Genomic DNA, 16,633 nt, shown 5'->3' on the forward strand with positions numbered 1-16,633 from the left:
AAAAAAGGGGGCCGCGTTACTGCACAACCAAAAAAATTGTTAATGAGTGTGTATTCAACTTAGCAAAATAATATCTTGTAGATTGGAATACATGGTATCCACGTTATATTTTCTCAACTGGTTTAGCAGTGAGGGCGCAACAAAAGACAACATATGTGAGTCGTAATTTGGTCTAGGGCATGTTACAATCCATTTGTCAGGTTGTAGTGTAGGGTAAGGTAGATTTCGCTAGGTGAGGTTTGCTAATTGAAGAAAACTTTCGTTGGTGGGAACACGGTTTCCTATAGGGCGTGAATAGACGTATGTCGTATAAGGTTAAAACACTGAATTTATTTAGGGTATTCAAGGCCGGTTCCATGGATTTGTCTAATCGAATATTGAAAATTGCTCTCAACGCTGTTTTTTGCAAAATATTTTTTTGTTTATTTGTCTGGGTTATCAATCCCCAGACAAGTTGACAATAATTCAGATGGGACAGAAAAAGAGAGTGGTAGATTAGTATTTTTACTCGAGTTGGTATTACGAGTCTCAGTTTTGATAACGCGCCCACAACAAAAGATAGCCTATTTATCACATGGTTTACGTGAATGTTCCAATTAGGTGAAGTAGAGAAATGTACTCCTAAAATTTTAACGCCGCTCACGACCTGAATAGTCTCTGACTTATATGAAAGGGTACAGTTTTCCGGTGTTTGCTTATTTTTAGCAAAAAAGAACACAGCCTTCGTTTTAGACGCATTAACTGTTAATTTATTGTTGTCGGACCATTTCTCCAGCGCCAGCAAGGTTTGATTCGCAATAGTTACTAAATTAGCGTAGTTTGGTCCAAAGAATAGAAGGGTGGTGTCGTTGGCATAAATAATAGGCTTGGCCTGCGGGATAGCAGTAACTATATCATTAATGTAGAAATTGAACAAAAACGGCCCCAATATGCTTTCTTGCGGTACGCCGGACATGATCGGTTTTACTGCAGAAGTCCAGTAATTGATTTGAACGTATTGGCGACGTTGGATCAAATATGACTTTATCAGGAGTAACGCGTGTATGCGAAACCCATATGCCTCTAGCTTTTTAAACAGAATATAATGTGATAGAGAGTCGTAAGCTTTCGTAAAATCTACGAAAAGGGCAAGTGGGACGTTTTGGTTTTCTAGTGATTCTAAAAGAAATTCCTTCTGTCTAATTAGAGCCCGTTCAGTAGAGCGCGAAGGTATAGATCCGTACTGCGAGTCTGTGAAGGTTTTGTGTTTGTTAGCGAAATTGGAAAGTCTTAACAAAATAATTTTTTCAAATCCTTTGCCAAATACTGGGAGAATGGAGATAAAACGGTAGTTACCAAATTCGTTTTTTTTACCTTTCTTATGTATAGGAATAACTTTCGCAGTTTGCATTCGTGAAGGGAAAACTGCTTGTTGGATCGCAAGGTTAAAGATAAATGATACTGGGGCAATCTCTATGATAACATGCTTGACAGGTCCTATCTGTATATTATCGCTATCACAAGCATGGCTGTTACTTAGACTTTGGAAAACATGCATTTTTTCAGTGACATAAACGGGTAGTAGGCTAATAGAATTTATACTGCTCTCGATGCTGCCATATGCAACAGGACTTGTGGTGCCCTGAAACATGCGCACAAAATAATCATTGAAAGCGTTTGAAAGAGAATCATTTGTCAGCACAGTGTTATTACGTACAATCTCAGACGGCAAACTGTTCGACCTGCTCCGGTTTAGCAGGGTGTTAATTATTTTCCTTGTACGATCTGTTTTGCCACTGCAAGAAGTAAAAAGGTCGTGGTAATAGGCTTCCTTTGCCTTAAGTTCCTTTTGAAGTTTATTTCTAAATATTTTAAATTGAGCAAACAATTTATTATCTTTCTTATTGATGAAAGGCTTATGTAATTTATTTTTTTGCTTGATGTTTGCAGTGTGCTTGGCAGTTATCGGTGGCTTTCTAATTTTACTTTTACGGCGAATATTTGAAATAAAACACAGGCAATAAAGGTCCTTGAAAATCTCAATGAAACATATGTAAGCACCCTCAGTACTATTTTGTTTGTATACGTCTTGCCAATCTATTTGTGATGATATCAGTATCCTAAACTGAGCGAGCGTTGTCGTCGTTATATTATCAATGCAAGAACGGTCTTCCTTACGTTCTGACTGGTGGGGGCTGGGCTTCTAAAAAAAAATGTGGCCATGTGGGCACTTACTGCTTTTAGTATCATGCCTGAAAGCGTTGGTAATTTACTATTGTCGATCAGGAAAAGGTCAATCAAAGTTCTGGATTGAGGAGTGACTCTAGTAAGCTCGCTTATAACGTTTACGTATCCGTAACATAAAATAGTTGTTCCTAAATTACGTGAAATGGCAGTATCTGTAAGCAAGTCGATTTTAAAATCCCCTCCTACTACCAGCTGACATCGATTTTCGTTTGCAAAAATTAATACTTTAAATTCTTAGTTTTAATTCTTAGCATTTCCCAGTCACTTCTTATGCAGGAAAGTTCGTTTATTATGTCTCCTAAATAGTTCGACTTTAGCAGGATTGATATTCCACCGGGGCCCCGTCTGGAGGTTCGGTTCATGAAAAAAGACAGCAGTTCAAATAGAGGTGAATGATTTGTATACCAAGCTTCCGTAAACATAACATCAAACTCAAATCCAAAACGAGAAAACAAGTGGTCAAGATCATGAAATTTGTTAGAAGCAGATTGTAAATTGAGGTGAAAACATTTTAAGGCTCTTTTGCTGTATTTTCCATCACTGGCAATCGTTTCTGGCTCAAAATAGCGGCTGCCCACTGCGGAACGAGAACTTCAGCCATACCGAATCTACCGAAAGCCTAAAGGGGCCCTGAAAGGCGTTTTGAGCACACTAAATGAGTTAGCGCAATCGCTAGATTGGGTCGTCAACGCCATCTGTGCCAAGTATCACTCTTTTACGCGCAGCGGAAAGCTCACACTTTTGTTGCAAAGTTTGTCGCGTTTTTCTCAACCTTCCGTTCGTGTTTTTGGACGCCGCCATCTTCACATGTGTACGTCAGCGATTCCCAGATGTTCGTCATGAGCTAGACATCCTGCTATTGGGGGACGTTTTCCCACACTTCCGCCAAAGAGATGAGTCGTCTGCTCAGCGTCGGCTCGCCGGCTGATCTGCCAGCGTTGTGCCGGAGTGCTTGGACATTTTCCGACAAACCAAACAAGTGTAAACAAACGCATAACCGTTTGTATTGAATGCAACACGGCCATACCACGACATGCGTATTGTCTTACCTGAGTACGTTCCATAAAGAAAGCGTTGAAGCCCCGTGGAACTTCTTTCGTGCAATCGCAGAGAACGCCCTGAGCCGAATTCTCGGGTTTGACGCACACACTTTATTCAACTTCAAAACAATCCAGAGATGCGTTTCGAACGAACACCACGTCACAACATGCGTTGCAAATCTGAACAGCGATTGACAGACGATCGGTTGCCTCCTCCTGCCCGTCGTAAATTCGGCACTCACCTCGCGGGCGGTTTGCGGGGACGAACAGCAAGTCACTTTACTCTGGCCCACAAGCCGAGATGGCTTTTAGCCACGGACACTGCACATACCCCACGCGAGGTGGAGTCGTACGTCGATCGCGAAATATAATCCAGACCATGGGAAGCACTATCCACCCGCAGAAGCACAGCGTCGCATTTCATTGCGAAACAAAGGCGCCCACAACATACACAGCATCGCCTCCTCTAATGCCAAACGCATCTCGCACTTCGGAATGGGAGTGAGTGGTACGCCTGCAGTGCTCACATGTCGCTAGGTGGGGCCCCGAGCTGAACCGGGATCCCGGAACCGTAACTGACTTCTAGAGCGGTTTGTGCCTTGTTGCCAAGGCAACCGATGTTTGAGATTGTCAAAGAAATGGCGCTCGCTCCAGCGCTAGAAAGCTCAGAGCCGCGCCGCAGCATGTTTTGCCAACGTTGTGACTCTCCACCACGCGTCGCCCCAAGCTGAACTCGTCACATGATTGAAGCGTTTTTTGCATGGGTTCTGTGTCTGTTTAAAATGCCCTTTTCACATGCCGTCGGCAGGAATTACAACCGCCGCAAAATAAGACCCGGCACCAGTGGGGCCACATCTGACACTGCGCTTTTTGGATGAACAGTGCGCGGTGCATCAAAGAGAACGAGCGCACGATCCTTCCCGTGCGGCTGCGAGTTCGCCGCCGATAAAGTCACGTGCCGCCGCTAGCAGCTTCAGCAACGTACACCGCGAAAGGGCAAAGGCCAGGCCGCCGCATACATGCGGCCAGATTTTTCGTTCGCTTTTCCAGCCTTGAGCGGAGTGCGGGATTCATGGTGTGAACAAAACTTGCCCGTGGCAGACGGCAGTATGAGCAGCGCAATAGCGGAAGTACGTCACCGCTGAGGAGCGCAACATCATGGGAGGCAAGTCTCGCGCGCCGTCAACAGCGGAGAGTAAGTCGAAAGGAGGAGGAAACGCGGAGCGATGATAATGCGCGGTTTTTGATTTACGATTTCTCAGCTAATACTCATCGCTTTAACAAAATTCTTGCGGGAGGAGATTGCTAATACATTGCTTTATTTGGTTACATGTACATCCATGCATCGGCAGAAGGCATTTTAGGACCCCTTTAAGGTGCAATTTTGTGCAAGTTCGCCAACACTTCGTACTGCTATCGCACCTGCGCCGTCTCGTGCGCACTCAGATCTTTCCGTCCCTGTGCCTTGCATACTGATAACCGGTGGTATGCGCCCACTCTCGGGCTGCCGACAGCAAGGCTCTGCTTCTTTTTGTCAGGTTTTATAGGATGAAACGGTCAACATCAGCTTCCTTCAACTTTCCTTGGCTGCAGAACCATGCCGCATGCGTTGCTATGTTTTTAAACCTAGCAACGCGTGAGGTCAAATCCCCCGCGACGGCGAAACGGCTCGACGACGACATTAGCGAAAGTTTGTTTTCAAAAAGTCACTGTATCGCCAGAGCAAAGACTTTACCCGTTTCTGTTTTCCTTCCAGTAGTGCAAGGTTCACATCGAAGAGTTCAACAGCCTTGCAGGAACGTCGTATACGCATGCTATCGGTGACAGTGATTACGTCACTCCCTTCTTGAATTTTTGGGGGAGTGCTAGAGACGTGCGTGTTTACATCAGGATGTCAAACGGGATTGTTTTCCGGGTTCAGTTTGGCTTTTTGGCCTAGGGTTAAAGCCTTTCGGGTACAGTTCCGGGTTCCGTTCTGGAGCACCATTCCGTTCCGGTTCGAACCGGTTCAAAGTGTTTCGAACGGGTTGTAAAGGGTTCGGAGAAAATAAAACAAGTTTTTTGTGCTGCGTTTTCGTTGCTATCTCATGTCGCTAGAAAAACAAATTCTTAATGTCTGTTTGCGCAAATATTTTGTCTTGCAAACTTGAATCTTTTTATGTAAGGTCAACGATTACAACCCTAGCTGAACTGAAATAAAAAATTCGCAAGGACTCTTAAGGCTGCTAATATCTGTTAATCTTCACTTTGTGTGTTAACCATTTATTCATTGTTCTGCCAATTTCTTTTATAATAATTTACTTTCGCTCATTTTCATAATTGAATTTCATTTTTTTCGGCCTTCTAAATCCACAGTATAATACCCCGCAGTTGTTTTGTTGAAGAAACAAAAAAATGGCTACCGATTGGAAGCCTCCGTAATGCGACATTTGAGTTCAGCGTGCACTGCAATCTTCTAGGTGACGGTGCACAGCTGCTGAGTTACAGGAAGTGATCGTGTCATCAGAGAACGAGGGGTGGCGCGCGCTATTCTCTCTTACGGCGTTTCCGCGGAGAGAGTATATCTCGTGCCGCCTCGCATAACGCGCTCCCCCTCGCAGTTTTGACCTCCGCTTTCTTGCTCGCTCCATCTTCGGTGGTGTCTTCGTTCTCCCGGTTACAACAAGGCAGACGCGGAGGGTCTACGCGAAACCACAGGAATGGGCACTTAAGTGCTGCGCCCTAAACCATGACCCGCCGCGGTGACGCCTTGGAACACACTCCCCTCACCGACCAGTGAGGGTTCCCACCTCGTCTTCAAATTACGCACCCTCGCCGCAGTCTTCTGGCGAGGAGGCATGGCCAGGGGCCAGCGATGCGGTGCCGAGTACGGCCCCCTACCCCTTCTGCTTCGCTGTTGTAGCGTCTTCTCCTGAATATTCTGGCAACGGAGAGCCTTCCTGCAGGCTGCCCATTGCCCCGTTCGCCCGCAAAGCAGACGACCCTTTCGTCCACCATCGTTTTTGGTAGCATGTATTGCCACCGTAGTGCGGCTTTGTGAACCCCCGCCCCGCTGGGTGCCTCATGACGGGCTGCACCTCGTCTTCAAATCACAGGTCCCCAACGGAAGCTTCTGCTGGCAAGCAGGCAGGCAGACAAGTAGTTTACTGGCAAGCGGGCAGCCTAAATGGAGGGCAGGCAACCCCTGTAGGTGGCAGTTATGTCGCACAGTGAGGCATTTTACGAAAACTGTTTGGTCTTCTGCGCTTTTCATGTACCCATAGTTCCAATGGCGGTTTAGCTATAACACGAGATCATTAGCAGTGCGAGAAGTCGAAAACTGTCCGGCGTCCACCTCGAAAGCGTGGTAAGTGGCGTCTAGTGCAATTTCATTCTCCCCACCTTCCAGGGCGAAGTGCGGTTTCATTCTCCCCCCTTCAGGGCTAACAGACAGCACAGATGCAACGAACGGCTATAATGACTCACTGAATATACGGAAACAAGGACAATTGATGCTTGCGAATGACACTTCAAGGGACAGGTGACAACGACTGTGTTCTAGTAAAGGTAGTAGCATAGTGAATTCACAAGCAGTAGTTTTACAATCTGCATTTCCAGAAAAATGCATATTTGACGAAAGTACCGCATGTAATCGTTATAACAGCGCAAACCGAAATAATTGATCGTGCAAAATTTAGAAAAGCAAAAATTACAAAGAACAAATATTTTCACAAAAATGAACTGACAAAATTAAAATATATATATATATACAGTTCTTCCAAGGCCGACAAATAAACAAAAAAACTACCGCGAAAGAACGTTGGAAATTCCTATAAAATAATGTGAATGAACCAACTCTGCAGTGCGCCTTCCATCGTCAAAAAAAACCTTATTAGCGAAGGAAACGCACTTCATCGCTATTCTGGTCAATATGTTTATACCATTGGTGAACAGAAATAAAAGAGAACGCAAAAAGAAACAAATATTCTAATCTTTCTCGCTACTCATAGCCATCTGTGGCTGCAGAAAACTCACTGTCTACAAAAGCGGCATAAGCGGCATTATTAGCTCATTATCTGAATTTCTGCAGATTTTTCCTTTCAGTTTCGTTGCTTCCTACAGACTTACCCCATGTATACAGGGCCGTGGATCCCCGTTATTTTGAATGTCACGGTACCGAAGAGATTGTACGAATTTTCGGGAGAACAGCCATGAAACCTAAAGATGCATTGAAAATCAGGAAACGTGTTTTTTTAAGTTAGTCACTGTCGTATACTGACAATAAAAAAGTGTTCGAAACAGAAGGCTGAAGAGACAATGTCATGGTCGCCTGGTTTGTCGGCTAGATAATGACCACATGGGTGGGCACTTTGCCTTTTACTTGGTTGTGAACCGGTGCCATGTGTTTCTTTAGTGAGTGCCTTCGAGGTGTACCAAACTGGTTCGTATATCCCATTCCAATCTCGAAGTTCTGATCACGAAAATGCGCGTTTGATTTCTTCTGCGTATCCGAATTACTGAACGGGGGCGCGGAAGAATGCCCTGCTTTTTCTCACCTGAACTCGGTTGGGAGTTCAAATTTACCGAAGTGCGGCCGAATCTCTCATAATTATTGAGTTTTCGGCCATAGAAGACCGCAGAATTCGGAAGGGACTAGACGGCGCGTCCAAAGAACCCGAAATTTCGAATTACACAGGGGGGGGGGGGGGCGGATGAATTCAGATAAGATCGAACAAAGAGTGGCTGTTCCACCTCTTCAATTTGCTGAAAATTTTTCATACCATGCTTTCGTTATTGTTATGTTCAGCTTCACCAATGCGGAGCCAAGTTTTTTTTTTAATTGTCACACTCTAGTAGAGCAGTAAACACGACAAAATTTACCTGTACAAGACGTCCCGGTGACGTAGAGGATTTCGAGGGTTTGTGTGCCGCTGCTGTTTGTACTCGGAGCCAGGCTAATCTTGCTCGCGATTTTAATTTACCCGATATAAACTGGCAAACAATGCAACACCACAGCGCATGCTCGGATGTGCTCCTTGATATCATGTTGACATTTATTCTCTCCAAAATTCTAAAACAGCCTACCCGTGTTCAAGGGTGCTGTTCTAATGTACTTGACGTGGTGTTTTTAAGCGATCATTTCCCTGCAGATCAAGCACAGATCGTAATTCTTGCAGGCGTATTCGACCACGAAGTTATTCAAGGCTCTGTGTCTATAATTGACATCCCAACTCCTTTACTACATATTTTGACATGATCCATGCCGATGACACCAGCATAGTTGATTATCTTTTCCATGAACTTGCTTCGTTTGAACTACTTGCGAATGATGCAGACACAAATATAGAAATCCTATGGGCAAGGTTCAAAGCGGTCCTAACACACTGCGTTCTTAACTATGTGCCGTCTAAAACAAAGAAAACAAGAAAACATAACCCCTGGATAACGCGTGAAATTATTCATTCCAAGCGTAAAGTAAAACGCCTCAGAAAAACTTTGAAGGCAAAACCTACGCCACAAATTCGGAACAAGTTGAGTCAAGCTCTTAGTAACATGAAATCCCAAATAAAAATGTCCAAAGCAAACTGTTTTACGAGAACGCTACCCAAATTTTTGAAAACGTCTGCCCAGAAGTTCTTGAACTACCTCAATCCCAAAAACTATAATAGGCCCGTGGCCCCAGAAGAAAGCAAAGATAAAGCAAACTCGCTAAATAACTATTTTCAATCTGTTTTCACGGTTGTTGACGGAAATGTGCCTGATGTTGACATTTGCAACCACCAACATATTGAACCACTTGTTGTGACAGAGTCCGGAGTGCTTAATTTGTCGTTAAAATTAGATACTAAAAAGGGTGCCGGTCCGGACAACTTGCCGAACTAATTTCTTAGGAGATATGCTGAATGGGTAGCCAAATACTTGTGTATACTTTTCAATAAGTCCCTATCAACCTGTTCCCTCCCCCAAGAATGGAAAATCGCAAAGGTAGCCCCTATTCATAAATCTGGTAGTGAAGCTGACCCATCAAACTTGAGACCCATCTCACTAACCAGCAGAACCTGCAAACTACTAGAACACATAATTCTTAAACATCTAACATTGTATCTTGACCAGAATCACATCTTATCGCCATTACAACACGGTTTTCGCAAAGGAATATCCACAGTTACCCAACTGGTTGAACTAATTCACCACATCTCCCTCAATGTAGACTGAAGAAAACAAACCGATTTAAATGTATTGGATTTCTCAAAGGCTTTTGATCGGGTGCCACACAAAAAACTTGTAAGAAAATTAGAAGCAACAATAGGCACAGGTCCACTTACTGACTGGATAGACAATTATCTGAGTAACCGAACACAGTACGTGCAAGTCAATCGCGAAAGTTCTACCATAGCCAATGTTACGTCAGGTGTACCACAGGGCAGTGTTTTGGCGCCCATTTTAATCCTGATCTTAATTAATGATTTACCTGCTGGCATTGGTGTTAATGTGAGGCTTTTCGCCGATGACTGTATACTTTACCAAGGAATTAACGCACCAGAAGATGATGTAAAATTGAACAATGCCTTGCAGTACATATCTAGCTGGTGTGCTCTATGGCAAATGACCCTGAATATTAAAAAAATCTGCTCTCTTGAGGATAACCAGAAAAAAGCATGTATCTGAATTCGTTTACGCAACTCTCTACTTCCGGTAGTGACTGAACACAAATATCTAGATTTAACTTTAACACAAGATTTTAGATGGGATATCCACATTAGCCATATCACACCAGCTGCATTAAAACAACTGTTTTTCCTTCGTAGAAGTCTCAGTTCTGCACCACATGAAACCAAACTTCTCGCCTACAGAGCATTCGTCAGACCCGTCTTAGAATATGCAAATGTCGCGTGGTTTCCCTTTACAATCAATCTCATAAATGCCCTAGAACGAATATATCGAAAAGCGATGAGATTTGTTTAAAACAAGTACAGAATAAGACTCACCCACAGAACTTTTTAATTAAAAAAAGCAGTACTCTTAACAATAAAAAACCGCGCTAAACTGGCACATCAGAAATTCCTGTATCAATTAATTTACGAACAGCTACACATAGACAGTTCAAAGTACATGTCGTACGCAGAAACAAGGCCAACACGACAAAAGCATTCACAGACACTGAATGAATATCAGTGCCGTACTGACTGTCTGAAATATTCTTTTTTTCCACTAGCAATTAGTGAGTGGAATAATTTGCCAATCAGCATAACGAACAGACAATCATTGGAAACTTTTTCATCCCTGCTTGAATGTTACTTATTGTCTTTGGAATTACAAACTGAGTTTTTTTGTACACTGTTTGAAGTGCTCAGTATTCTTTTTTCAGTACTAGTTGGTATTGATGTTCTATGGTATTGATGTAGTTATAATTGTAGTGATGTACTCATAAAATGTATTGCAGTCGGTTTTGTTTCACTCGTATTGCAATATTTCAGTGAGTACCCTTTGTATAAATCTTGCACTTCCACAATGTATGTGCCCTTCCTGCAATAATCCCTAATTGGGATTGGCAGTGTGTGTAAATAAATAAATAAATAACTGCCTGTTAGAACAAGAACAAGTATAAGATATGGATTTATTGTTGATTATATACTTGATGACTTTCAGAAGTGGGCATGGGTTTATAAAATTAGACATAGAAAACTTTGCACAATATGTACACTGCAACCATGAAGAATCCAAATATACGATTCTAAAAGCAAAAGAAAACTGGAGGAGACCGCAGTACCTAATACAATTTGAGGGTATATACATACAACTTCAAAATAAAATCAAGGTAATAATAAGAAGAGAACCATATGGTTTGTGGAACTACAGACTATGCATAATATTTGGCGGTGCTGTCAGGCGAGTGGTAAAAATATCTTCAGACTTGAAGTAGAGCCCCATAATCAAACAGTATAAATCAGTCTTGAAGCACCGGAACCGGTTCGGAACGGTTTCTTTGATTCGTTCCGGTTAGGGTTTAGCTCCAAAATGGCGGAAAAATGCGGGTACGGTTCGGTTCCGGTTCAGGGCAACAATTCGTGTTCGGCTCTGGTTTTCGGGTCCGTTCTGGTTCGACACCCTGATTTATATACTGATTGTCCAGAAAATACAACACAAAATCTTGAGCATTGCTGTGTTTCAAGCGCTCAAAGCCTCTTGCGAAGGCGTAAAAGCTATGAAGCAAGAGGCAATTTGTTAGGTCTCACCTTTGGCGTCGGTGTTAGAAAGACCCACTTTTCCCTCGACGGAGATCATCAGACGTACACGCCGGGGCTGGGTGACTTAGTCGTCGGCGACCATTAGGGCACTGGGAGGTCCTGGGTTTAGTTTGGGTGTCATGGTGCAATGGGCTGAAAAAAGGTATTGAGTTTGCCTGACCGATAATTAATACTCGCTGTTTGTGAGAAAGGTCATTTGTAGATAACGTAGCAAGGGCAGCTGGAGGGTATGGCGCACGCAGTAGGCTGCGTCGTGCCATTTATGGTGACGCGTGATACCCGTGTCACGTGGCGTTACGAGATGGCCGCCTCTTGTTGTATGTGTGAATCATCCCATTTTTAATACTGCTCTGCTTCGACTAGAATTATTCTCTCATGACTGGACAGTAGGCACACGTTGTTGCGCCGTGTTTGTTTTTATGGCACATAAGCAACTGAGGCCACCATGCGACAAAAGACGGGTTGTGTGTTTGCGTATAGAAAATGACTAAATAGTTTTTAAGACGCTGTAAACTAAAAACACAGGAAATGGAAACTAGCGCATGGTCTCCTAATAGGTAACTGGAATGGAGAGGAACCTGTTCCACCTGAACTGCTTGAAGACGTTTCTCACGATCCCGAGTTTTTCGCATCCGAGTATGGTGTGGTTTACTCTCAGCTCGTGGTTACATTGGTCACATCTCGGTTTATTTTGTTTTGGGAATAGAATCTTGTGTAGGATACGTATGTACAATGGGGAGGCGACATAAAAGCACTTCAGTGAGGAGTTCTTGGTGTCTGCACCATTTGGGCTTAACCAGGGGGCGTTTTTGCTAAATACATTACTCCACAAGGATAGCCGTTTTGCTGTCAGTTTACTCCTGATAAATTCCATAGAACGACAGTGAAGAATCTTTACTATTTTAGTTGTCCTAATACTGACCTGCGTGCCACTGGGACTGCTATCTCATGTCCATCAATTTCCACGCGGCTTGGAAACCAAAACTGCATTTTGTCATTGGGTTTGGGCGGTTACTGTATTGTATGTCCCCTATTCGACGGGTTAAACACCGTTGGTTAACCCACTGGTAGGTACGCAATGTATTTGTAAACAGCTTGTTTAAAACACAGAGTAGGCTTATCCGTGTGTTATTTTCATGCCTTTTGAATGTAGCTTTCTAGCTCCACGTTTGCGTCCCTCTTTCGCGTGATCTAGTGATGCCGTAGTGCAAGACGCTTTTTTTGCATACTATTTGGCGCCTTTTGTACCCCCTCTATATTCATAAGTGAGACCTCGCAAGCAGTATTTGTAGGATTATGCTGTACCCTGACTCACCTTTACAGCGTACAACGTAGTATAGATTTGTTCCACCAATCGGTCTTTTCATGCTGTGCGCACGGTTATGTATTCCGTTTCATAGTGAGTAGATTGGATCTTTGCACCAGCCAGCCTCATTTTAGCTTTGTAGGCGGCCGATGAGGCGGTGCGGCCGAACCCACAATTATTGCTCTTGCGTTGGCTGTGCCATGGACAGGACGCTTAGAACGAGGGTGCCGTTCCCGAGGTGTGCCGGGTACCCAGTGTTGCGTGTCCTCCTGAGCCAGCTGACCAATCTGCTGATGATGATGGTGGCGCTTAAGAAGATTATGATGGTGGCGCTACAGGGCTTCCCCTTAGCGTGAAGCGCGGTAAAGTGACGAATGTAAATGGCAATGCACGAAAATGCACTACGCACTATGTACAGGTATGTACAATTTGTCCGCTGTCAGGAAGAGTCCGTGGGCAGTCAGTGGTCAAGGGGTAGGGGTTGAATAACGGCACGGTCCTGGTCGCTGGCGAGGTAGCGTCCGGGATGTGGGGAAACCTCTGGTGGACGAGGCTGGGAGTGCGGCAGAGGACGCGTGGGAGGAAGTGGTGCAACTGGATCTTCCGTAGACGGTGTGATTAGCAAGCACAGCTTCCACGGGAGGCACAGGAGCGGCCGATATGCAGTGTAAGGGGAGTTGAAATACCTGCGCGGGTGGTCTTTAGAGTGGGGATGGTGGCTGCACCGCTGTCTTTGCAACTTGCGAACACCAAACGGGAGGCGGCATCGTGGAGCCTTTGCAAGCAGGGAGGTCTGATGATGAGCTGTGGTTGCTCTGCCGTGAAGTCTCCTTCCCGTCTTGCGCGCTAGTTTTGTGTGCCTTGCTCGTAGTCGCACAGTTGAGCTAATGTTATAGTGTCGACTGAAAGTTCTCTTGCAGCAGGGAATCGGTAGAGGTCTGGTGGCCAGTTTGTGAGGCGTCTCGCGATGGCACGGAGACGCGTAATGCTGCTTTCGGCCACGTTTGTTGGGAGGCTTGTCCCACAATCCTTGTTCCAGTCTTGTCATCGTAGGCAGGACGTCAGGATTGTCGGGAGCAGTCTGATCTGCTTTGACGGTAAGTTGGACTTCCCTGAATCTCGGGCTGTCGTTGGCTGCTGGAGGCTGTCGTACATCCTGAGGCGAGGAAGACGGCTGTCGTACAACGGGAGTGGAGTGGTCTCGGAGATCACTCGTACACCTGCCCTGAGGAGGTGGTTCGTCGTCGGGATGTACTGTCGAGTTCACGAAGCAAAAGGTCGACTCCGTCTTGCTGAAAGTCGTAGCTGGGGCTCGTGTTTCCTGGACAGGCGATGCTGGACATTCCCACGAATTGGAATCGACAGGTGCCGTTGGAAGGCGTGGTGGTATAGACAATGGCGTTGGTTCAGCCGCTGTTGGCGTCCGCTGGGTTCCCATACCGCAATGGTTTAGGACAGCGGCCTTCAGACTGTCGTATGCACTAGGGCCTGGGGCCGGCAGCTGGATGCGCTCAATGAGGTCAGCAGGTAACTTCTCTAAAGTGATGAGGTACCTGGTTTCCTGGGACTGGATATCGTGAGTGTAAAAATGGCTCTCCAGGATGACGAACCAAGCAGCGTGGTTTCTGATGGCGTCAAACGGAATCAGCAAGGGAAGTTCTGGGAGGGCGATGGACGTTCGTCGCGTGCCGCTGTCCGCATTGTGGCTGGCGAAGCAGCGGTGAGATGCCATGGCGAAGCCGCTTGTCCGGGTCACCAAATTGTAGGCGGCCGATGAGGCGGTGCGGCCGAGCCCACAATAATTGCTCTTGCGTTGGCTGTGCCATGGACAGGACGCTTAGAACGAGGGTGCCGTTCCCGAGGTGTGCCGGGTACCCAGTGTTGCGTGTCCTCCTGAGCCAGCTGACCAATCTGCTGATGATGATGGTGGCGCTTAAGAAGATTATGATGGTGACGCTACAGCTTCTTGTAATCTTTTTACACTCTTGAGCGTTGCATAAATCTTCCACATTGTAGTCACTAATTTTAATAACGTCTACTAATAAATTTCATGGCTCCGCCAATTCGATTTCAACCCCATATTCCATTAGATATTGTGATCATTTGTTTACACATAAAACGTTCACCGTAAAGCTTTGTGTAAGTGGCTAGTCAGAGCAAGATGTTTGAGTTAAAGCTGGATGCACGTAACCAATTTGAGAATAAATGTTCCTGTCAGAGTGAGACTCTCGGATAAATGATTCATAGATAAACACCTGGCTTCAATTTTTTGCTCTACGCCACACAAGTAGCGGCGTCCGAAATGCAAGAAACGCACCTTGAAAAAAAAATGCGGTAGAAGTGAATTTTTTCTCTAAAACAAGGCCAGCTTCTTTCCTGGTGACAAATTGGCCGCTGAAAGCACCCCACTTCTCTGTTGCTGTTCCAAAACAATGTAAACGTGCCTAAATCCAAGGTAAAACTTTCTCTGAACCACAATATTGTGTTAAATAGGAGCTGCCTATCCTTTAAGGTGACAGATTGTGCCCAAAAATTCCCACTCCTGCGTTGCTTTTGGGCCCGATCAAAAAGCACTCCTGATACCAGCTACGTTGATGCAGGTGCATACTAGATACGGTTTGGTATATTGACAATCGACATTGTAGTTGTAAACACTGGCAGAATAATGGCTTTCTTGTATTGTAATTGAGAAAACCGCATTCACTTAACAACGCAGCAGCAACGCCCTTCTGCCTATGTGCTGAATAGCACTTCCGAGCAAAGAAAGTGCAACTTCTCACAGCATGTTCTTTTTAGGTGTCTCGCCTCCTATTCATGTGGACAGCTTAGGGGCTGGCCGTATACGCAGAATTTTCCATTTCTACGTCTTTCCAGAAGAGCGCCGGGTTTTAGATGTTTCCGCAGCTTTCGCAGATCGGGGCCGTTTGGCTGGCAGTGGTTCCTTCTGTGGAGGCCTAGATGAATGTGAGGTTATTCATGTTTTGTAGAGTACCATCAACGTCAAATTACAGATTTTTTAGGTCTTTGTAGGCCAGCAGCTGGTGACTCTGCACAGGGGCAACAGATTATGAAGTCGACAGAATGGCCTCACGAGATGTGTGACTGCGGCGCAATTTAATCCGTAACCATTTAGATAAAGTGCTGTGACAATGACGCATTGACGCTGCATGTGTAACATTAACCGATGCGCTGTGCGAGATCATTGCAATGTTCGTGTCGCTAACGTGCCAGCAATTTTTTAGTGAAGTTGTTACCGGCGACAGCATCTTATACTGTGAACAAGTCTGATCAGGCGTGTTTTTTCCCGCAGCACCCCCACCAGCCAAAACGACCACACCGAACCCCAAGCCAAAATCTACAGGGAAGACTACACTGAAGACTACACAGAAGACTACACGGAAGACCACACGGAAGACTACACGGCGGACTACACAGAAGCCTACAAGGACACCTACACACACGCCTACACAGAAGCCTACCGAGAAGCCTCCGTCTGAAACTACAACTCCCGGAATTAAGCGTGAGTTGTGACACATTTCTCTGTAGCGTGTTGCGAAAGTGAAACGTTTTATTATAACAACAAAAGACGCATACTATTGTGTGATGTCCGGACGAAGCGTTGTGCACCGCGGCGTTCTTTGCTCTCAAGAAAAGTGAAGACTATATATAAAGTAGACCCCCTAAAAAAAATCCGATTTTAACAATTCTCAATTATAAACTAACTGTACTAATGATACTAGCTTGGGGCAGTGTGAAATATCTGTAGCCGTACTTCAGTCAATGTTCAATAAGTAGCATCGTTTGAGGAAGCAATGATTTCCCAAAAACATCAT

The 16,633-nt window shown here is 44.9% G+C and overlaps 1 protein-coding gene across 1 annotated transcript in view; it reads left to right on the forward strand.

The window, feature by feature from the left end:
* The window catches only part of LOC144165018 (uncharacterized), a 34,630-nt gene extending 18,318 nt beyond the window's left edge, over window positions 1-16,312 (forward strand). The window contains exon 2 of the mRNA XM_077695188.1: window positions 16,111-16,312. Within this exon, the coding sequence (XP_077551314.1) occupies window positions 16,111-16,297 (187 nt within the window). The 3' untranslated portion in view covers window positions 16,298-16,312. The remainder of the gene's footprint in view (window positions 1-16,110) is intronic.
* The last annotated feature ends 321 nt before the right edge of the window (window positions 16,313-16,633 follow it).

Source organism: Haemaphysalis longicornis, unplaced genomic scaffold (genome assembly GCF_048455015.1).
Source record: "Haemaphysalis longicornis isolate Haplotype H1 unplaced genomic scaffold, Haemaphysalis longicornis Haplotype H1 scaffold_14, whole genome shotgun sequence".
NCBI lineage: Eukaryota > Metazoa > Arthropoda > Arachnida > Ixodida > Ixodidae > Haemaphysalis > Haemaphysalis longicornis.